Here is a 22,470-nt window from a genome sequence, read left to right on the forward strand (position 1 = left end):
CCCCACATTGTTTTCTCTCCTCACTAACTCCTAGTCATCTGTCAGCTTTTACTTAAAAGCTACCTGCTCTAAGAATTCTTTCCTGGCACGACAAGTCTAGCTTTAGTGCCTCTCTCATGTATATAGCTCTTATTGTAGATAGCCTTTATCACCCTGCATTGATATTGCTGTTTTGCCACTAGATCACAGGTTCTGTATTGCAGGGACTTTGTCTTTGTCCATTGTTATAGCTCCAGCATCTAGGGCAGTGCTTGGTACCACCCAGGCCTGCCATGGATATTGCGTTGGTTGTACACTGCACAACTCTAGTGTGTACCATTCACGTGGTTGTGAGAGTATAATTGTTGCTGGCTACCCTGGTGGGTGGTAATAAATATTTGTTGAATGAATAAACGTGCTTTGGAGAGTTTAGTGCTTTTTAAGAGGTCATGTTTTGAAGTCATAATAAAATCTTATTGGCTGGATTAATTTTCAAGGCTCTGGTCTGAGGATGATTGTGTACCCAATCAAGGGGATTGGGATATCAGCTCCTTGGGTGGGGCCCCGTGTTGCAGTCTGGAACCCAAAGACCCAAAGAGTCAGTTGGGACTGTGGCCAAGAAGATATACCTCAGAGACATTCAATGCTCTTTGGAAACCTCTGCCAAAAATACCTTCTTTCTTGCATCGTAAACTCTTACTCCTCTTTCAAGAATGCAGCTGTTACCTCTCTGAACCTATTCCCCTGTACCCTCCTCCACTCCTCCCTTCTCACCCCCCAAGGTAGGGTTAGTTGTTCTTTCCTCTAGGTTCCTTGCTCTCATCTCCACTGAAGTATTTTGTATACCATAAGGTAATTATCTGCTTTCCCATCGTCCTTCCCCAGTACCCACTGAGTGTCTCCAGGGAATGTAGCATATTTTAGTCATCTTTGTAACTGTCCCAGTATCTATACAGTCATCGCCATGTAATAGTTAATGCAGACTAATGCCTATCATGGAAGGGATCCATGATATCCCAGGGTTGTCTTGATGAAATACTGTGGATTGTAAATGCAGGGACAGTCTCTGGGGCCACGATTCTTGATTGGCCTGGTACAGAAGAGACCTGCTTGGAAGCACATTTTATTTTATTTTATTTTTTTAATTTTTAAAAACTCAAGATCTGTAGTGGTTTTTATTCCACAAACACCTATTTTGTTTACATTTTTAAATGAGATCCTCCCTTATGTTTATCTGCAAATGTTAATTATACCAATTTTTAAAAAATAGCTCTGTTTTCTCTTGGATTTTTATTCTTCTGTTTGCATAGTTTCTTCCTTTCACTGTGTTTTCTTCAAATGTTTGATTATTGCTTGTGAGTTCATTTCACACTGGTATTTAAACTTCCTGTTTTCCCATTTGTGAATTAAGGTTCTGATTAGAGCAATTTTCCTTCAGTTACTGTGAAGAAAGTTTAGTTTGCGCCACTGGCGTGGGGGTGCAAGTGCTGTATCTTCAGTTTGTAGGTTTCTCTTACTCTCGGTAAATACTACAAACCTGGAGAACTCCTCTGCCTCTGCAACCCCCTTTTCCAGCATTCATTGCTTTAGTCCAGAAGTAAATGCTACTTTGAACTGTCTGCAGTCATTCGGCATCAGCAGAAATGGAAGGAGGTGCTGACTTGCCATGTTGCTGTTTGTCTTCCCCAGTTCCCCTTGAGGTCACTACTAAACCCCATCCATTCTTTGGATCTATTTACTCCTAGTTTGGAGCATCACTCAAACGGCACAGAATTCTCCTTTCCATATTTCAGGCTAAGGTTTCTCCTCCAGTCTTCATGGCTGGTTTCAGGGGCAGGTGACCTGTGTGGTCCCACAGAGCTCAGCCCTCTGAAGGGCCTTGCACTTGGCTTAAGGTTCTCCTGTTGCCATCTTGAAGTTCTTCATGATTTTTGAACAAGGGTGCTGGATTTTCATTTTGCGCTGAGCCCTTCAAATCATGTTAGCTGTGCCTGTGGGTCTGATACCTCTTCAATACAATCTTGATTCCTTAATAGCTTTCAGAATTTCTCAAACATTTTCTTCTGTTACAGTAATTCTTTCCTATATCCAATACATTTACATTTTTTATTTTGTAAGCTTTATAGAAGTATAAAACTTACTTGTTTTAAGTGTACAGTTCAGTGATTTTTAGTAAGTTCACAGAGTTATGCAACCATCCTCACAATGGAGTTCTAGAACATTTCTGTCACTCCAAAAAGATTTCATGTGACCATTGGAAGTCACTCCCTGTTCCCATCACCACCACCAGCACTTTTCATATTTTAATATATTAAAAAAATATGATTCTTAGGTATGTTTGTGCGTGGGCAAAGATTCTAAATTACTTTTAGAGGAAGTTGGAGAAGAATAGCCTTAAAGAGAATGACAGTCTTCAAAAGAGGAGTGTGTGAAAACATCTCTTTGAGCAGTCAAGGACTTTCCTCCTCCTCTTCTCTCCAGTAGGTAATTTGTGACAAGCCATCTTTGTGTGAATTCAAGTATGTTTCCTCTGAGTCTTCTCAGGATGAATTCCATTGTCTCTTTGTGGGGACTGGCTTGATTCTTTGACTATCCTTGGTGCAGGTAGGTTTGAACCACTCTCCTGCATGGCTTCCATCATTCACCCTTTGGGCTGCACAGATCCAATTCTCCACCTGTGTTTGGAGCCCAGCTTCTCCATAGTTCTTTGGACTCCTCTTTCATTTCACATCTGCTGCAGTTTAAAAGACTCAGTTGCCAAGAATTTTATGAAGCATCACTTAGTAATGATTCAGGAAATGATTAGTCAATGCCTCCTATGCTCAAAGTGGAGGGCACCCTCTGTTGTCCATCTTGGTATGATGTTTCCTTTGTGTTGCCTGCTGGTGTTGGAGGGTTGCCTGCAGAGGTGGGGGGCAGCTGTGGCTCACCGAGGAGACAGGGGCACTCTGGAAGCACATTTTAGAAAAGAGAAGCTTAAGCATTTCACTTGGTGTCATTAGACTTTTCCACACCATTTTATGTTTAGCCCCCCCACAAAGTGGTGGCCCTGGGGAGATGAGGGCAGGACCACAGGAGCTGGGAGGGAAGGGAGCAGAACCTAGGACTAGTACTTTTGCAGAAGGTGAGGAGCAAGCAAGAGAGACAGACATAACAGAGCTGTGTAGGGCTGGTTCCAGTGAAGAGTAGAGATAAGGAACTGATATCAGGTATGGGAACGATCAAATCTAGTTAGATTTTGTATTCCAGAAATTCATATGTTATAACACACCTAAGCACAGGCTGTTTAGTCAGACCTGGGTTTAAATTGCCGTTCTGCCTTTTACTTACTGGATGACCTTCGCCAATTCCTATTTTTTGAGCTGCAGTTTCTTTATTTGTAAATGAAGATAAAAATAATGGGTATTAAAGGAGAATATGTGTATATCAGCAAGCCCTTCTTTGAAGGGAATCTGGGTGGCCCATCTCTGGGTTTACCACAATGAATTTGTATATAGAGATCCTATTTTTTACATACACACACTTCTGTACCTTAGGGTTTTTTTTTTAAATTTTTTATTTTTTACAATAAACTGCATATATTTGGAGTGTACAATTTGGTATCCCAGTCTCCCAATTCATTCCCCCCTCAACCGTCCCCGCTTTCCCCACTTGGTGTCCGTATGTTTGTTCTCTACATTGATGTCTCTATTTCTGCCTTGCAAACCGGTTGATTTGTACCATTTTTCTATAGTCCACATATATGTGTTAATATACGATATTTGTTTTTCTCCTTCTGACTCACTTCACTCTGTATCACAGTCTCTAGATCCATCCATGTCTCTAAAAATGCCCCAGTTTCATTGCTTTTTACAGCTGAGTAATATTCCATTGTATATATGTACCACATCTTCTTTATCCATTCATCTGTTGATGGACATTTAGGTTGCTTCCATGTCCTATTGTAAATTGTGGTGCAAGAAACATTGGAATGCATGTGTCTTTTTGAATTATGGTTTTTTTTTTTGTTTTTTTGTTTTTCTTTAAGATCTTTATTGGAATATAATTGCTTTACACTTTTGTACCAGCTTTTGAGGTACACCAAAGTGAATCAGCTGTATTTATACACATATCCCCATATCCCCTCCCTCCTGTGACTCCCCCGCCCCCCTCCATCCTGGCTCTCCAAGGCATCACTCATCATTGAGTTGATTTCTCTTTGTTATACAGCAACTTCCCATTAGCTATCTCTTTTACGGTTGGTAGTATATATATGTCTATGCTACTCTCTCACTTGGTCCTAGCTTCCCCTTTGCCCCCACCCCTCCCCCAACCCTGTGTCCTCCAGTCCATTTTCTGCATCTGCATCCTTATTGTCCTGTCACTAGGTTCATCAGTACCTTTTTTTTTTTTTTTTCTTTTTAGATTCCGTATATATGAGTTAGCATACAATATTTGTTTTTCTCTTTCTGGCTTACTTCACTCTATGTGACAGACTCTGGGTCTATCCACCTCATTACATATAGCTCCATTTCATTCCTTTTTGTAGCTGAGTAATATTCCATTGTATATATGTGCCACATCTTCTTTATCCATTCACTTGTTGATGGGCATTTAGGTTGATTCCATGTCCTGGCTATTGTAAATAGTGCTGCAATAAACATTACGGTACATGTTTCTTTTTGAATTGTGGTTTTCTCTGGGTATATGCCCAGGAGTGGGATTACTGGATCATATGGTAGTTCTATTTGTAGTTTTTTAAGGAACCTCGAAACTGTTTTCCATAGTGGCTGTACCAGCTTACGTTCCCACCAACAGTGCAGGAGAGTTCCCATTTCACCACACCCTCTCCAACATTTGTTGTTTCTAGATTTTGTGATGATGGCCATTGTGACCGGCGTAAGATGATACCTCATTGTGGCTTTGACTTGCATTTCTCTGATGATTAGTGATGTTGAGCATCGTTTCATGTGTCTGTTGGCCATCTGTATGTCTTCTTTGGAGAAATGTCTATTTAGGTCTTCCACCCATTTGTGGATTGGGTTATTTGCTTTTTTGGTATTAAGCTGCATGAGCTGCTTGTATATTTTGGAGATTAATCCTTTGTCCGTTGCTTCGTTGGCAAGTATTTTCTCCCATTCTGAGGGTTGTCTTCTTGTCTTGTTTATGGTTTCTTTCACTGTGCAAAAGCTTTTAAGTTTCATTAGGTCCTATTTGTTTATTCTTGATTTTATTTCCATTATTCTAGGAGGTGGGTCAAAAAGGGTCTTGCTTTTATGTACATCATAGAGTTTTCTGCCTATGTTTTCCTCTAGGAGTTTTACAGTGTCTGGCCTTACATGTAGGTCTTTAATCCATTTTAATTTTTTGTGTGTGTATGGTGTTAGGAATTGTTCTAATTTCATTCTTTTACATGTAGCTGTCCAATTTTCCCAGCACCACTTATTGAAGAGGCTCTCTTTTTTCCATTGTATATTCTTGCCTCCTTTGTTAAAGATAAGCTGCCCATATGTGCTTGGGTTTACCTCTGAGTTCTCTATTCTGTTCCATTGATCTTCCTTTCTGTTTTTGTGCCAGTACCATGCTGTCTTGATCACTGTGGCCTTGTGGTATAGTTTGAAGTCAGGAAGCCTAATTCCACCAACTCCGTCTTTCCTTCTCAAGATTGCTTTGGCTATTTGGGGTCTTTTGCATTTCCATACAAATCGTAAGATTTCTTGTTCTAGTTCTGTGAAAAATGCCGTTGGTATTCGATAGGGATTGCGTTGAATCTGTAAATTGCTTTGGGTAGGATAGTCATTTTCACAGTGTTGATTCTTCCAATCCAAGAACATGGTATGTCTCTCCATCTGTTTGTGTCATCTTTGATTTCTTTCATCAGTGTCTTATAGTTTTCTGCATACAGATCTTTTGCCTCCTTAGGCAGGTTTATTCCTAGGTATTTCACTTTTTATTGCAATGGTAAATGGGAGAGTTTTCTTAATTTCTCTTTCTGCTTTTTTGTTGTTAGTGTATAAGGAATGCAAGAGATTTCTGCACATTAATTTTTTATCCTGCTACTTTACTAAATTCAGCAATTAGTGCTAGCAGTTTTCTGGTAGAGTTTTTAGGGTTTTCTATGTATGATATCATGTCATTTGCAAAGAGTGACAATTTTACTTCTTTTCCAATTTGGATTCCTTTTATTTCATTTTCTTCTCTGATTGCTGTGGCTAAAACTTCCAAAACTATGTTGAATAACAATGGTGAGAGTGGACACCCTTGTCTTGTTCCTGTTTTTAGAGGGAATTCTTTCAGTTTTTCCCCATTGAGAACAATGTTGGCTTTTGGTTTGTCATATATGTCTTTTACTATGTTGAGGTAATTTCCTCCTATGCCCATTTTCTGGAGAGCTTTTATCATAAATGGATGTTGAATTTTGTCAAAAGCTTTTTCCACATCTATTGAGATGATCATATGGTTTTTATCCTTCAATTTGTTAATATGGTGTATCACATTGATTTATTTGCATATATTGAAGAATCCTTGCATCCCAGGGATAAACCCCACTTGATCATGGTGTATGATTTTTTTAATGTGCTATTGGATTCTGTTTGCTAATATTTTGTTGAGGATTTTTGCATCTATATTCATCAGTGATATTGGCCTGTAATTATTGTACCTTAGGTTTTTATTGTTATTCAGTTAACAAGTCTGTTGGAGATCATTACATATCAACACAAATAAAGCAAATTAGATAGTTTTAAAAACTTTGTGGAAATCTGTGATTGTCCTTTTTCCTGGTTATATTTGCCAACTGTCTCTTTCTCTGAACAATCCTTATTGGAAAACTTCAAAAGGATTATTGCCTGTTGAGGAACAAGAGAAAATGAGAGCCCTGTGAGAATGTATTTTGTCCTCCTACTACCAAGTGGCTCTAGCAGGAGAGAATTTCTCAAAGAAAGAAAGGTGGGGATTAGATCTAGTCCAGGCGCCAAATGGAGAGAAAAAACGGGTAAACGGAGTGTCAGCTCAGGATCAAGAAATAGCTCTGGTTCTTTAAACCAGCAAGAGGATCACTATCCCCAAATATTCCATCTCGCAATGGAGAATTTGTCTCCTCACATATGATCTGTCTGTCCCTGGAGGAGCTTTGAAACAGATTTGTCTTATTTTCTCTCTTTTAGGTGGCATTCTGCTGAGTACCAGTCGGCACTACAGGTCACAGCCCACACATGGCATTGGAAGATACAAGCACCTAGTTAAAGCACAAGAGGTAAAGGGAGCAGGAGTCCTTTAGAAAAAGATAGTGTGAGGCTTTTACGAAGACCCCAGTAATCAGATGTGCATAGGTTGGATTATACTGGAGCTGGAAAGGATAGGGGTTTGTCCCTCAGTCCTCTCCAGTTATTTAGTTTGGATATGATCCAGGGAGGAGATGTTTTTGCCAGTTCCTAATCTTGTCCCTAGGCCAGGTTATCACAGTTAAAAGCAGGTGATTTGGTTTTATTATTTGTGACACTTAAAGAAAATATCTTCTTAGTACTTAGTTCAGTATGAACTTCACAATGGAAATGATACGTTCAGTTCAGTTGAATGAATGGTTTGTGGCATGTAGAGGTGGATTAACATTTTCAGCCAAATAGCCGATTTTTATAGTATTTGCAGATTTTTTAAAAATAAATTTATTTATTTATTTATTTATTTATTTATTTATTGGCTGTGCTGGGTCTTCATTGCTGCACACGGGCCTTCTCTAGTTGTGGTGAGTGGGGGGGGCCACCCTTCATTGTGGTGCGTGGGCTCCTCATTGTGGTGGCTTCTCTTGTTGCAGAGCACGGGATCTAGGTGTGTGGGCTTCAGTAGTTGCGGCACATGGGCTCAATAGTTGTGGCTCACAGGTTCTAGAGTACAGGCTCAACAGTTGTGGTGCACGGGCCTAGCCGCTCTGCGGCATGTGGGATCCCCCTGGTGCAGGAATCAAACACGCTTCCCCTGCATTGGCAGGCAGACTCCCACCTACTGCACCACCTAGGAAGCCCTGTATTTGCAGATTTAAAATATGTATGTGTTTCTTGAATCCATTATCACAGATAACTGAGAGTTATTTCTAAGCATTATACGATTATTTAGCCTATTTCTCTGGCCCCGGCTGCAGGATTGCTTCTGTGGTGGTTAGATTTTTTGTGCATTTACAGAGGATTTTGTGGTGGGATGGACATAACACTGGCTTGACAGTCAGACAGTCTGGCTTTGAGTCATGATTCTATCACTTCCTGTAAACAGTATAGTTAGGAAGATTTTGCTGTTTTACTTTGGGAGATTTCAACGTCACTGTTGGTTTTTTGGCTTAGTTTGATGCTCTCACGCAACCCTGCACATCTCCCATTGCCTCTCTCACCTTGGCAGAGGTCCAGTACCACTGCATTTGGGCCTCAGAAGCCGCTAAATTTGCCACATTCTCCTGAGATTCATCCTTGCGTCAAGGAATTTCATGAGAGGAATGTTGCCACACCTGAAGCTTGTACCAGGCACCTTCCCAACAGGAAACAGCCCTACTAAAATGTTTCTTTTGTGATGACAAGAGTACCGAATTGGGAACCAGGAAACTTGTATCCTAGGCCTGGTTCTGCCAGTTATTAGCTTCGTGATTTGGGGTGAGTTAACCTAACCTCTTTGGCATGGTAGGCCCTGAAATTATATGTAAAATGTTTTCTACGTGTGAATTTTTCTGGGAAGACCATTCATAGCTTTTGTCAGACTCTTCACAAAGTTTGAGAAACTCTGGATTAGAATATCTGCAAGAGTCTTTCAGCTCTGATATTTGTGTAACTCCATAATTCTACGATATATTTTTCAAACATCTCTTGTGTGCTGGGCATTGTTGGGGGTGCCTTGCCTTTTTAGACTGAGTCACAATAAAACTTTGGAGTATGAATGAACAAGACCTGGTTCATGCTCACATGGAGCTGATAAACCACTAGATATAAGACACAAATAATTATGCTCCCAAGCAGAAAGTGACAAGTGCTAAGAGGAAGATACAAAGTGCTAATAAAATTCAGAAGAAGGAGTGATTTACACCCTTTCTGAGTTGTGACACCTTAGAGTAAGTTCTTGGATTTGTTTTATTTTGGGATATCCCCCTTCTAAAAGTCTCACATAAATTAGCAGGAAATAAAATTAGTTTTGTTTGGGTGTGAGTTTTTTGTTTTTTTAAATTTCTTGGGATCCTCCCTCTTTGATAATTTTCTGTATATACCATGCTCTGACCCACTCCTTGGCTTGTTATAGAAGGAAACTTAAGGGCATGTCTAATGCCATCTGTCCCATCTTTCTCTCCAGCCTCCTCTCCCATCTCATGGATACCATAATCAAATTATCATACTGTTTCAAGACCTCTCACACGCTCTTCTGTCTACTTGGAAGACCTTCTTTCCTTCTTCACTTGGCTAATACATCCTGAACCTTTAAATCCCATTGAGGAAGCAGGATAAGAGGGGAAAAACAAATCTCCCCTTCTGAGAAATCTCTGATTCCCTGCACTGAGCAACCTCTCCTACCGCGAGCTGCTCGAGTTCCTTGTGTTTCCTCTGTCCTAGGACTTGCTGCTCTGTTTTAACCACCTGTTTTTTGTTTTTGTTTTGTTTTTTGTTTGTTTGTTTTTTATTTATTTTTGGCAGCGTTGGGTCTTTGTTGCTGTGCACACGCTTTCACTAGCTGTGGCGAACAGGGCCTATTCTTCATTGCAGTGCCTGGGCTTCTCATTGCTGTGGCTTCTCTTGTTGCTGAGCACAGGCTTGAGGCGCATGGGCTTCAGTAGTTGTGGCACACAGGCTTAGCTGCTCTGGAGCATGTGGGATCTTCCCAGACCAGGACTCGAACCCGTGTCCCCTGCATTAGCAGGCAGACTCTTTTTTTTTTTTTTTTTCCTTTTAGAAAGACTTTTATTGAGATATAATTGACATACAGTAAATTGCATATATTTAAAGTAAACAATTTGATTTTTTCTTTTTTTTCTTTTGTTTGACATACAATAAACTGCATGTATTTAAAGTGTACAATTTGATATTTTTTTCCTTATTAGTAATGTATATATGGCAATCCCAATCTCCCAGTTCATCCCCGCCAACACCCACCCCCCCACTTGGTGTCCATATGTTTGTTCTCTGCATCTGTGTCTCTGTTTCTGGGCAGGTGGACTCTTAACCACTGCCCCACAAGGAAAATCCCTAACCACCTGTCTTGATGACTGTTTCTCCTCCTAGATGATGAGCATCCTCAGGGTAGAGGCCGTGTCTCATATTTTTTTTCTGTATCCTCAGTGTCCAGCACAAAGCCTGGCATCAAGTAGAGGACAGTAAATATTGATTGAGCTGAACCTAAATGTGGTTATTGGAGCTGCCCCGAGGTTTTGTAAATGAGAGCTGGCAAACACAACCCATTGTCTGCAAACAGCTGCCTCCAGATGACCTTGGTTGCTTGAAGGGAGTGATGCTCCCTTTTGTTAGGGCTATAGGCTTTTCTCTGATGTCATTCATTGTTCCAGGGTAGCCAGCACAATAGTGTTGGATAGTGATAGAAGCTACTATAGGGTTCTCACTTCCCACACAAGACAGCACAATGAAAACTTTCATCTGCCAGCTTATAGAGGCTCTGTCCTAAGTCCCTGTCCCTTTTGTACCCCTGGGGAACTGGACTGGAAAAGCTAGAAGGCATCTTTTGGCTTCCTTTCTCTCCCTAAACTCAGAACCTAGAAAAAACAATAAACAGCCAGATTCCCATTTTTTCTTCTCTCTCAGGCTGGCTCCTCTACTCTCTTGAGCCCTACATCCCTGAGACAAGAATTAATTCTCATGCACAAAGTGACCAGCCCTTGTCCCTTTTCTGCTGGTGTAATCTCTTCACTCCTCCTTCCAAAGGTCCCACACTCAGCATTATGATTCCTGAACCTTGGGAAAGAAAAGGCGCATCTACTTCACCTCAGCTTTCCTTGTCAGTACTGGTTTTATCTCTGTCTTGCATGGCCTGGTTTATAACTGTAGGTTGGTTCCCAGCCTTCCATGCTGTGCCCTTGTCCTTGATGCTTCTATGAGGAGTTCATGAGAGGAGAGAGGAAAATGAAGCTTCCTCTTAGGTGGCAGCATGGGGGATGAGAGCAAACCATGGGATTCTGGGTCTCTCAACACAGACCCAACCTCCTTCTCAGTGATTTCCCATTTTGCACCCTGTGCTTCAGGCACATTTTCTCATACACACATGCTTTCTCATGTCTCTGTGTCTCTGTACATGCTCTTTCGTCTTTAAGGCATGATATCTTCCTGTTTCTTCTCTCATCATGTAAGACCCACCTTGACTCATGGCAGTGAGGGATCACACTTCAGAGCATATTTCCAGACGTAGCACTGTGTCTCAGTGTGTAGATCTCATTATTCCTTCAAGGGCCTTGCATCATTCTGTTAAATTTAAAAGGCTTCAGATTGTTTGAAATAATTTTTATTTGATAAAAATAAAAGGAATATAGTCCTTCACATTTGTATAGTGCTAGGTCATATCTCCCAAGACCACTTACTTACTTGCCCTTAGCTGTTGTTCAGCCTCCAGTCTTAGGGTAGTGGCAGCCCAAGAATAAAAGCATTGCCAAGAGGAATATGTGGGAGGATGAAATGGAGGCAATGTAAATTGCTGTCAGTTTTAGCTGTTATATGTTCTGTTTTTCAGGCTCTGGGGCAAGAGAGTAAGGTTTTTGACCTCAGACAATTTATTTCCTCTTTGTATGGCCCTTAGGAATCGAGATACCTTTTCTCTTGAAAACTTCATGCTGTTTTGACTGTTGACATAGAGGAAGTGTTTGTCATTTGTGACACCTACTTATTTTGTTGTAGCACTCATAGATTGCTCAGCTCTAACAGCCACAAGTCTGTGAGGAGACTGGCATCATTCCCAGAAAAATCAGCAGATCAGAATCACTTTATGGTGATAGTCCTAGCTTCCTGGAAACAGAAAGATTGGTTTTGCTGGCCTAGTGACTGTAGGGCTAGACATGGATTATTGGACTGGCTTACAGAGAGTTGTTTTAAACTAGCATCCATGTTTTCCCTCAAGTTTGCCTCTTATAATTCATTGAAAAAGAACAACCATCATTGAGCATCTGCTGTATGCCAGGCACTGTGCTTTGCACAGATGATGCTGTGGTGAGTGGGACACAATCTCTGCCTACAAAAAGTCTCAAGTGGCCTGGGAAGGACAGTGCTCAAAATGCAACTAAAATACACATGGGAAGTGCTTTGCTAGGGAAATGAACTAAATATCAAGAGAGCAAAGTTAAAGAAGCAGTTCTCCCTGAAAGGGTCAGTGGGGGTATTATAGAGTGAACTCAACAGACATTTATTAAATACCACCTGTATTCTTGCACTGAGTATATAAAGTAAACTGACATTCATCTAGGAGTATCCAGTTGCTTGGGGTAGCTGGAAACATTGGGGCTGTAAAAACTATAAAAGAGTTTCCCAGAGCTTTTCCAGGCAGAGTGATTCCTGTGAAGACCTGACTTTTAGCCTGTGCCATTAGAGCACTCTGGTCTCCAGCCCACTGGGCTCTCACCCTGCCTTGCCTGTTCTGCTACATTACAACAGTGTCAGAGTTTTAGAGAATTTCATATTTGATGTGAATAAAAGTAATGATCTCTTTCCATTTTCAAAGTGCTTTCATATCCATTATCTCAGTGGCTCTCAAACCATAGGCACTTGGAACACTGGTGATCCTAGAATGGATCCTCTCCTCAAGTTTAATAATGGCAGGCTTCCACATTTTAGAAAGACAATTAAGTTAATGTATAGAATTGTCTAAATTTCAAGTTTTTCTCCCATCAGTTTTACTTGATGAAAATAAATGTTAACAGAGAAACTCATATGTTTTCATATTTTTTGAAATGCAGAGAATTCCATTTATATAATATATTTTCTGCTTGTTTTATATGATGAAAGTACATTGATGAGTTTTTCATGTGCTTGAAAACCATGCTTTTTGATTCACCAACTATCCTGTGAGGTAGACAGGGCAGAAAAGGAAACTGAGGAGCATAAGTGATTTCTCTATGACCATATGGCTAGTAAATAATAGAACTAGAACCATAATTTAATTCCGTTCAACTCAACATTTAATAATTCTGGACTCTAGGAATAGAGAAATGGATGAGATATAATACTTTCTTATTGAGATAGTGGTTTGGTTGCCACAATAGAGAGATCCACTTAATCTGGGGGCTTAAACAAGATAGAGTTTATTTTTCTGTCATGTAAAGTATAGGCAGATATCCCAGCTTTTTGTTTTGCAACACTTATCATACTGCTTCTGTCTCATAGTCTGAGATGTCTGCTCCCACTTCAGCCTTCATGTCCACATTCTGACCAACAGGAAGGGGAAAGGGAAAGCAGTATGCATGAGCTTGTATCCCACTGGCCAGAATTTGGTCACATAACCATACCCAGCCGCAAGATTGGTTGGGAAATGTAATTTTTATTATGAATGATCATATGCCCAGGTAAAATTCAGCAGTTCCGTGATTAAAGGGAAACTGGAGGCTCTGCACCCCGTCCTTAAAGGGAAAGATGGAGATTAAGAGAAATATTTTGGAATTAGGGAGACCCAAGTTAAAGGTTCAGTTCTTATGCTTACGAGTGTGTGTCCTTGGATAAGTTACTTAACTTTTCCAAGCCACAATTTTCTTGCCTTTGAATAACCATGTTATTTAAATGTTTTGTGAGGAGTAAGTTAAAAAAGAAAGTTTTAAGTACATAGCACAGTGTCTGAAACATGGAGCCCATAGGTAGTTACTGGTGGCGATGATGATGCTGATGATAGTATTAGTCCCTCTTTTTACAATCCCACAGCACTCTATTTCCTCCCTCAAGACATGCATCTTCTTACAGTTACTTGTTCTGTACATGCCTTTCTCAATAGATACAAGTTTCTGCAAGCAGAAATTATGGCTGTCTTATTTCCTATCATATCCCTATTGCTAACCCTGGTCTGGCTTATCACTAGTGATCGGAAAATGTTTGTTGAATAAGTGGATACACGTAATAAGTGATAGTGGTGCATAATGGGGAGGGGTTGCTCTGGAAACATGTAGGAGTACTACCTAACTCAGCTTGAGGAATGAGGGAAGGCTGCCTGGAAGAGCATAAACGGAGTCTTAGAAGATGACTAGGAGGGACTTCCCTAGCTGTCCAGTGGTTAAGATTCCATGCTTTCACTGCAGCGGGCACGGGTTCCATCCCTGGTCTGGGAACTAAGATCCCGCAGGCCTCGTGGGTGTGGGGAAAAAAAAACGAGGAGTTACTCACATTGAGGGTGTTGGGTGAAGAGTCAAACTCTTTACGGGGGACTTCCCTGGTGGCAAAGTGGTTAAGAATCCGCCTGCCAATGCAGGGGACATGGGTTCGATCCCTGGTCTGGGAAGATCCCACATGCTGCGGAGCAACTAAGCCTGTGGAGCAACTAAGCCTGTGCGCCACAGCTACTGAGCCTGCGCTCTAGAGCCCTCGAGCTACAACTTTTGAGCCCATGTGCCACAACTGCTGAAGCCTGTGCACCTAGAGCCTATGCTCTGCAACAAGAGAAGCCACCACAATGAGAAGCCTGCACACCACAACCAGGAGTAGCCCCTGCTCTCCACAACTAGAGAAAGCCCGCATGCACACCCAATAAATAAATAAATAAGTAAATAAATAATTTAAAAAAGAAAACTCTTTGCAAGGAGGGGAAACATTCTGGACAAAGGTGGGAAGTCATTGATCCTAGAGATGCAGTTGGGAAACTTTTAGCAGTTTGTTAATCCTGGAATCTCAGGTGGGCACTAGAGGATGATGGGACATGAGACCCAAGGAGTAGACAGGTCTAGGTCAACTTTTTTTAGAGTTACCATTTATTGAGTAACTACTATATACCCTTATATGTCATGCAGAAAAACTAGGAGTAATGACCTGCTCATTGCCTTTCAGCTGCAGCCACCTGAGGTCATTGCTCTTGGGTTTTAATTGGCATGGTGCAGCAAGGTAGCTTTCGTTGAATTTGCTGTGGGAGGTGGGCTGCTCATTATGATTAAATTGAGAGGGTTTGTTTTTTCATGTGTGTCTTCTCTCTCTCTCTTTCTCTGAACTGTAAGCTCCTTTAAAGCTGGGACTGTATTTTCTCTTTCTTTGGTATCTTTCCTTAGAGTGGTAGAGTCAGCACATTGCACACAGCAGGTGCTTAATAAGTGCCTCATTCTGTAAAGCATACCAATAGGATACTAGGAGCATGCTTACCTCCAATTTATAGTAATAATGATGTGCTGTCTATGTACATTACTTAGTCTTTCTTTAAAGATGCCATTTATTGAGCAAATACTGTATACCAGATCATGTAACCACTGTAAAAAGCATTATTTCATTTTATAGTATTAAAAATGGTATATTTTATTTAATCCTCAGACATGCTGTGGTTATTATCCATCTAATAATTATTATTATTATCTAAGACTCAGATTAAATGACTTGCCCAAGTGACTAGTAATTTCCAGAGCCATTGTTTGAACTGAGGGTGGTCAGAATCCATGTACTGTCCATGCTATTTCCATTTCACATAAATTCACTGTTTTGAGCTTCACAAGAACCTTAGGTGTTCCAGATGAAGACACTGACACTTAGATCACTCAATGTCATGTAGTGACTAAGCAGACAGTACTTGAACCCAGATTTTCTTTCTTTCTTTTTTTTTTTTTGCCGTAGTACGTGGCATGCAGGATCTTAGTTCCCCAACCAGGGATTGAACTCGCGCCGCCTGCAGTGGAAGCTCAGAATCTTAACCACTGGACTGCCAGGGAAGTTCCCCAGATTTTCTTTGGCTTCCATCTTAGTCTAGTGCTCTTTATGCAGCACAGGGTTGAGCCTTTCTGCCATTCCAGTCAGGGCCAGGCCTTCTGTCTGGTGTGTGTTTCTTGAACGTGCTACACTGAATTATAAACATAACCACTTGATTTCTGTGCACCTTACAGCTCATTATGGACTGTTCAGAGTACCATCACAAAATCATTTAGGTCCCCAGGTGTAAGTTTTAAAATTCCCATTTTACCAGAATTTCTGGAAGCTGTATATGCTGCAGGCCTGTCAGCTTTTCATTTGAAGATTAAGATGATACAATTTCTTCCCAACTTTCCCACCCTAGAGAAAATCACCTATAGTGATAGGCAGGTACTATCATCACTTTTGCAGAAGCTAGAGAAGAGAGACTGGGTTTGAGGCCACAGACTCAGCTTCTAGCCATGGCTGGTCTTAAAGCGATTGCCTTTTCCATTTCCTTACTATCATAACCATTAAAGTCATTTCCCCTTTCTGGACCTCGACTTCCCTCTTATATAAAATTAGGGGAGGAAGAAAGGAGAAACTAAGTTATCTCTAAGTTACCTTCCAGCTCTCACAGTCTGTGATTCTTTTTTTGTTTGTTTTTGAAATGTTAGAGCTATTTTAGTCAAATTTAGTTTTTTTATATAAATTTATTTATTATTGGCTGCATTGGGTCTTCATTGCTACGTGTGGGCTTTCTCTAGTTGTGGCGAGTGGGGGCTACTCTTTGTTGCAGTGTGTGGGCTTCTTATTGCAGTGACTTCTCTTGTTGCAGAGCACGGGTTCTAGGTGCACCGGCTTCAGTAGTTGCAGCACGTGGGCTCAGTAATTGTGGCTCGTGGGCCCCAGAGCACAGGTTCAGTGGTTATGGCACATGGGCTTAGTTGCTCTGCGGCATGTGGGATCTTCCCGGCCCAGGGATCGAACCTGTGTCCCCTGCATTGGCAGGCGGATTCTTAACCATTGTGCCACCAGGAAAGTCCCAAATTCAGTTTTGAGGGTATTAAATTTGAGGATTTCAAAAGTTCCTCATAATGGCTATTGATATTCTAGCTCACCTTTGGTTGGGTCAGTCAATTTAGTTAGAAATAGCTTTTGAATTTTGAACCAAATCAAAATATAAAAAATAATTCCAAAGGAGACAAAAGAAGTGAAACTTCAAACTCCAGGGTCAGTGAGAAAAGCAGTGAGTGACAATAGGCTCAAATGTGGATACCATTCCTGTTTTCTTACCGGCTCCAGAGTTGTTGGGAGTCTTCTGTGGTTCCCATATAGGCCAGCAAAATACTGACATGCGAGTATTGGAGGGTCTCCTATGGAGGCGAGGCGGGGGCGGTGGCTGTGGCTCACTGCAGGGACAAGGACAGTGGTGGCAGCAGTTCTGGCAAGTACTCATTGGTATGAGCACACATGGAGGCCTCCAGTCTGTGCTTCTAATCTGACTCCTTTCTCTATCTGTTCTTTGCCAGCAAAGTTTCTCAGTAACCTTGGCTAAATAACATCCCTTCAGAGGACCTCAGTTTTCTGTCTGTAAAATAAGAGTAATATGGATATTTATGTACAAAAATGGTTTAGTGATTTATCCCATGGCCTGTTTTGGGCATCATAGTGTACTCCTACAGGGATCTAAGGATGGCTGCCCTGGGCCATCTCACAGTGAATCCAGGTCAGTCACAGGAGTACCAAAATTTGATGGGGGATAGTATTCCATCTTTCCTGCCACTTTTCTCCTAACCTCCATTTCTTTCCTACCTAGCTCTCCTTCATGGGCATTCAGGGTGGCCTTCCCAAAACACAGCTCTAGTCATGCATATCCCTTGCACAGATATCTTTAATAGCTCCCCATGGCAGTCGTGAAGGTCTGAACTCAGGCACTAGGAATAAAAAGGAGGGGATGAGAAAGATTGTTCAGGTAAAATTATAGGAACTGGTATCTGCAATTTCATCAACTCAAGCTCTTGCTGGCTATGCTGTGCCCTGGCTCAGAACTGAAATAGAATATCACAGTGGGCTTCTGATCAAGTGGATTGGTCCAGACAGATCTAGGCCAACATGGAAAAGGAAGTGAGATGCCAAGAGGGATACTAGAATCAGCTTTCTTCTTTTTGTTCTCCTAAAGCGATACCTTTGAAGAGCCCTGGCATTTTCCCTGGTTAAGAAAAGCCTCCTGCAGGCTTCAAAGAAGCTCCTCCCTTCTCTGCTGGAAAATTTCAGCCACTCCCCACTGCATTCTGATTTTAGCATTCTTCACAGCTCTGACTGCAGTGCTGTCATGATGAGAAGTCTAGATCGCTGCATTTGGCCTCGGGTGTGGTGGGCTCTGCAGAAGAGCCAACAAACCCCTGCACCTTGATGGCTGGTTGATAGAAGCTGGCTTCTCACTCACAGTAAAGTCTAGGATGCTGGGGTGACTACCACTGTTAAGAACTTTAATAATGCAAAGGCTGCAGTGGAAAAATTTCTGTGCTGGGAGTCAAGTGGTCTGGGTTAGTTCCTAGGATCTGTCCTGTGTGGCTTTGTGACTCTGGGGGACATATTTAATCTCTCTGGGCTTCGTATTCTTCCCCTGCAAAGATGAAGAACTGGGGAAAAGTTATCTCTAAATGCCATCCTGTTTGAAAATTCTTAAATAGTGATTCAGGGGGACTTCCTTGGTGGTCCAGTGGTAAAGAATCTGCCTTCCAATGCAGGGGACGTGGGTTCGATCCCTGGTCAGGGAACTAAGATCCCATATGTCTCGGGGCAACTAAGCCCGTGACCCACAGCTAGAGAAGAGAAAACCTGCACTCCAAAACTGGAGAGAAGCCCGTGCCCCGCAATGAAAGATCCTGCATGCCGCAACAAAGATCCCATGTGCTGCAGCTAACACCCAATGCAGCCAAAAATTAAATAAATAAATAAATAAATAAATAAATAAATAAATAAATAAAACTGTGATTCATTGCATGTTTTCTCTCTGCTGGGCCCTGTGCTAGATATGAGGAATATGAAAATGAAAAAAATAAAAGTTACTGCTGTGGCAGTAACTAGGCTGTTGGCTATTAGATAGGGGTGACTTAAGACTTGTAAATAGACCCCCCTCCCACATTTTTTTTCTTTAAAAAAATTTCTACCAAATAGCAAGACTTATTCTAAATCTACAGTAATTAGGACAGTGTGATATTAGCTCAAGAATAGACAAATAGCCCAATGGAACGGGATAAGAATACAGAAACAGATCCAAGTATCTATGAACATTTATTACATGATATAAATGACACCACAGTATAATGGTGCTGGAGCACTTGGGTCAATTGGATTGGATAGTCATGTGAAAAAAAACTGACGACTCCTATTTCACACTGTACACCAAAAGCACTTAAAAATGATTGTAGATCTAAATGTAAGTATTAAAATAATCAAACTTCTAGAAGATAACATGCAAGAATATCCTCATGATCTTAAGGTAAGCAAAGATTTCTTAAACAGAACACAAAAGTCACTATAACTATAAAAGAAAAAATGAGTAAATTGGACTACATTAAAAATAAGAATTTTTGCTCATCAAAATGTACCATTAAAAGTGAAAAAGGAGGGGGCTTCCTAGGTGGCGCAGTGGTTAGGAATCCGCCTGCCAATGCAGGGGACACAGGTTCGATCCCTGCTCCAGGAAGATCCCACATGCCATGGAGCAACTAAGCCCGTGTGCCAAAAAAAAAAGTGAAAAAGGAGGACTTCCCTGGTGGCACAGTGGTTAAGGATCCACCTGCCAATGCAGGGGACACAGGTTTCAGCCCTGAGCCGGGAAGATCCTACATGCTGCGGAGCAACTAAGCCCATGTGCCACAACTACTGAGCTGGCTCTCTAGAGCCCGCCAGCCACAACTGTTGAGCCCACGTGCTGCAACTACTGAAGCCCGTGCACCTAGAGCCTGTGCTGCACAAGAGAAGCAACAGCAATGAGAAGCCTGCACACCACAACAAAGAGTAGCCCCTGCTCGCCACAACTAGAGAAAGAAAGCCCGTGCACAGCAATGAAGACGCAACACAGCCAATAAATAAATATGTAAATTAATTAATTAATTTTTTAAAAAGTGAAAAAGGGCACTTCCCTGGCGGTCCAGTGGTTAAGACTCCGTGCTTCCACTGCAGGGGATGTGGATTCGGTCCCTGGTCAGGGAACTAAGATCCCATATGCCATGGTGCTGCAAAAAAAAAGAAAAAAAAGTAAAAAAGTACGATACAGGGAGGAAGAAGATATTTGCCACATGTACATTTAACTAAAGATCATATCTAGAATATAGGAGGAACCTCTATAAATCAGTAAGGGAAAAAAGACAACCCGATCTAAAAAAATGGGCAAAATGCTTGAATAGGCAGATTACAAAAGAGAGTATCCAGATGGCCAGTGGACATATGAGATCGTGCTCAAGTTCAGTAGACTTAAAGGAAATGCACGTTAAAGTCTCAACGTGTTACCACTTCATACCAGCCAGGATGGCTAAAACAAACTAACCAGAAAACCTGACTATACTAAATTTTGTACGTATTGGCAAAAATGTAGAGCAGCTAGAACTCTCACGTACTGCCAGGTGGAAATCTAAATTGGAAGCCTTTGAAAAACTGTTTGAGAGAACTTATTAAAGATGAACCTCTGCATTGTCTATAACTCAGTAGTTCAGGTTCTGGGCATATCCCCAACAGAAATGCATACATATGTGCACATTTCTGAAAGATACATGCAGAAACATTGGTAGCAATACTGTTCATAATTGCTCCACACTGGAAATAACTCTAATTTCCACCTACAGTAAAAAGGTTAAATAAACTATAGCATATTCATATAATAGACTACTAGGGCAATGAGAAGGAAAGAATTGCTATTTCACCTAAAACATGATGAATCTTACAAACATAATGAGTTAAAGAAGCTGGACACAAAAGAGAACATAGTATATTATTCCATTTTCATGAATTTAAAAAACAGGCATAATAACCCTATGGTTTTAGAAGTCAGAATAGCCATTACCAATTTGGAGGGCAGGAGACTTTCGGGGTGCTAGTAGGGGTCTGTTTCTTGTTCAAGATATTGTTTATACAGGTATTTTCACTTTGTAAAAATTCATTGAGCTGTGTACTTATTTATGTACTTTTTAGTATGAATATTATATTGCAAAAACATTTTAACTAAAAAAATTTTTAAAGCAAGGTAGATTTTCAGATTCTAATCTTGAATTGATAAAAAATTCATATTATTAAAAATTCAAAAAATATAGAAGGAAAATAGTTAAAAAGTCTTATATGTATGGCGATATTCTGAACACATTATTCTACAGTCTAATTTATCTTAAAAACCTTTCTGTATCAATACATAAAGAAGTTTCTTATTTCTTCTTAAAGCTGCATAATGTACTATTGAATGCCTGTGCCATGATTTATTTAACAAGTTCTCCTCCTGATGGGCATTTAGGTTAAATTATTTCTGGTTGAGAAGCTTTCTTGATCCTGATCTATGTTGTGTTACATATCTCTTTTCCCAGGCTTCATTTTAACTTTTTACAGCAGTTTACACAGGTTGATATGTAGTGAAGCAATACTTTCTGTGAAAGAGAAGGGTAGAAATAAAATGATTTTTCTACCTCTAAGTTTTTAAAAGGAAAGCTGTCTAAATAATTGGACAGCAGAATTTCAAAGCTAAGAGGGCTGGAAGAGAACTAATTCTGTACCTTCTTTTGATTGATTTCTTTAAGATTCTGATGAAAGTTAAGGATTCTCTCCTTAGAAAAATGTGCACACGTAAAATTTTGCATATCAGTTTTGGGGTTGACAAACCCCTTGAAATTCCTCTATGGGTTCTAAATTAAGAATCTGTTGGGAATTCCCTGGTGATCCAGTGGTGAGGAATCTGTACTCTCACTGCTGAGGGCCCAGGTTCAATCCCTGGTCAGGGAACTAAGATCCCACAAGCTGTGCAGTGCAGCAAAAAAAAAAAAAAAAAAAAATCCTCAGGAATCTGTTATTTAGCATAACCCCATTGATAAAAAAAATTGGGAAATTGAGGGCCAGAGATGGAAGGTGAGTCTCAAAACTAGTTAATGGCAGAAGATAGTCACATGTATTTATGTTAAATAATGCCAGCAGTATTCCTTCTTCTTTCATTGACTGATGCTACAGCCCAGAGTGGCAAGGGAGGCTGCGTATTCCATCCCAGGAAGAGTTCAGTTTGTAGGTAGGGTAAACTGAGAGAAAAATGGTAAACAAATTTAATTGAAAGATTGATTTTTAAAAAATATATATTAAGATGGTATGGTTAGGGGGCTTCCTAGGTGGTGCAGTGGTTGAGAATCCACCTGCCAACACAGGGGACACGAGTTCGATCTCTGCTCCAGGAAGATCCCACATGCTGTGGGGCAACTAAGCCCGTATGCCACAACTACTGAGCCTGCGTTCTAGAGCCTGTGAGCCGCAACTAGGGAGCCCATGTGCTGCAACTACTGAGGCCCATGTGCCTAGAGCCCGTGCTCCGCAACAAGAGAAGCCACAGCAATGAGGAGCGCGCACACCACAACTAAGAGTAGCCCCCACTCACCACAACTAAAAAGAAAGCCCGCACACAGCAAAAAAGACCCAACACAGCCAATAAAATAAATAAATAAATAAAAAATAA

The 22,470-nt window shown here is 40.9% G+C and overlaps 1 protein-coding gene and 1 non-coding gene across 2 annotated transcripts in view; both read left to right on the forward strand.

The window, feature by feature from the left end:
• MRPL48 (mitochondrial ribosomal protein L48) overlaps positions 1 to 22,470 on the forward strand; it is a 53,617-nt gene that overhangs the window by 18,273 nt on the left and 12,874 nt on the right. The window contains exon 5 of the mRNA XM_057749407.1: positions 7,125 to 7,213. Coding sequence (XP_057605390.1) covers positions 7,125 to 7,213 — 89 coding nt within the window. The remainder of the gene's footprint in view (positions 1 to 7,124; positions 7,214 to 22,470) is intronic.
• TRNAE-CUC (transfer RNA glutamic acid (anticodon CUC)) lies at positions 21,683 to 21,755 on the forward strand. Its single transcript has one exon. It is a non-coding gene; the product is annotated as a tRNA-Glu (tRNA).

Source organism: Hippopotamus amphibius, chromosome 9 (genome assembly GCF_030028045.1).
Source record: "Hippopotamus amphibius kiboko isolate mHipAmp2 chromosome 9, mHipAmp2.hap2, whole genome shotgun sequence".
Lineage (NCBI taxonomy): Eukaryota > Metazoa > Chordata > Mammalia > Artiodactyla > Hippopotamidae > Hippopotamus > Hippopotamus amphibius.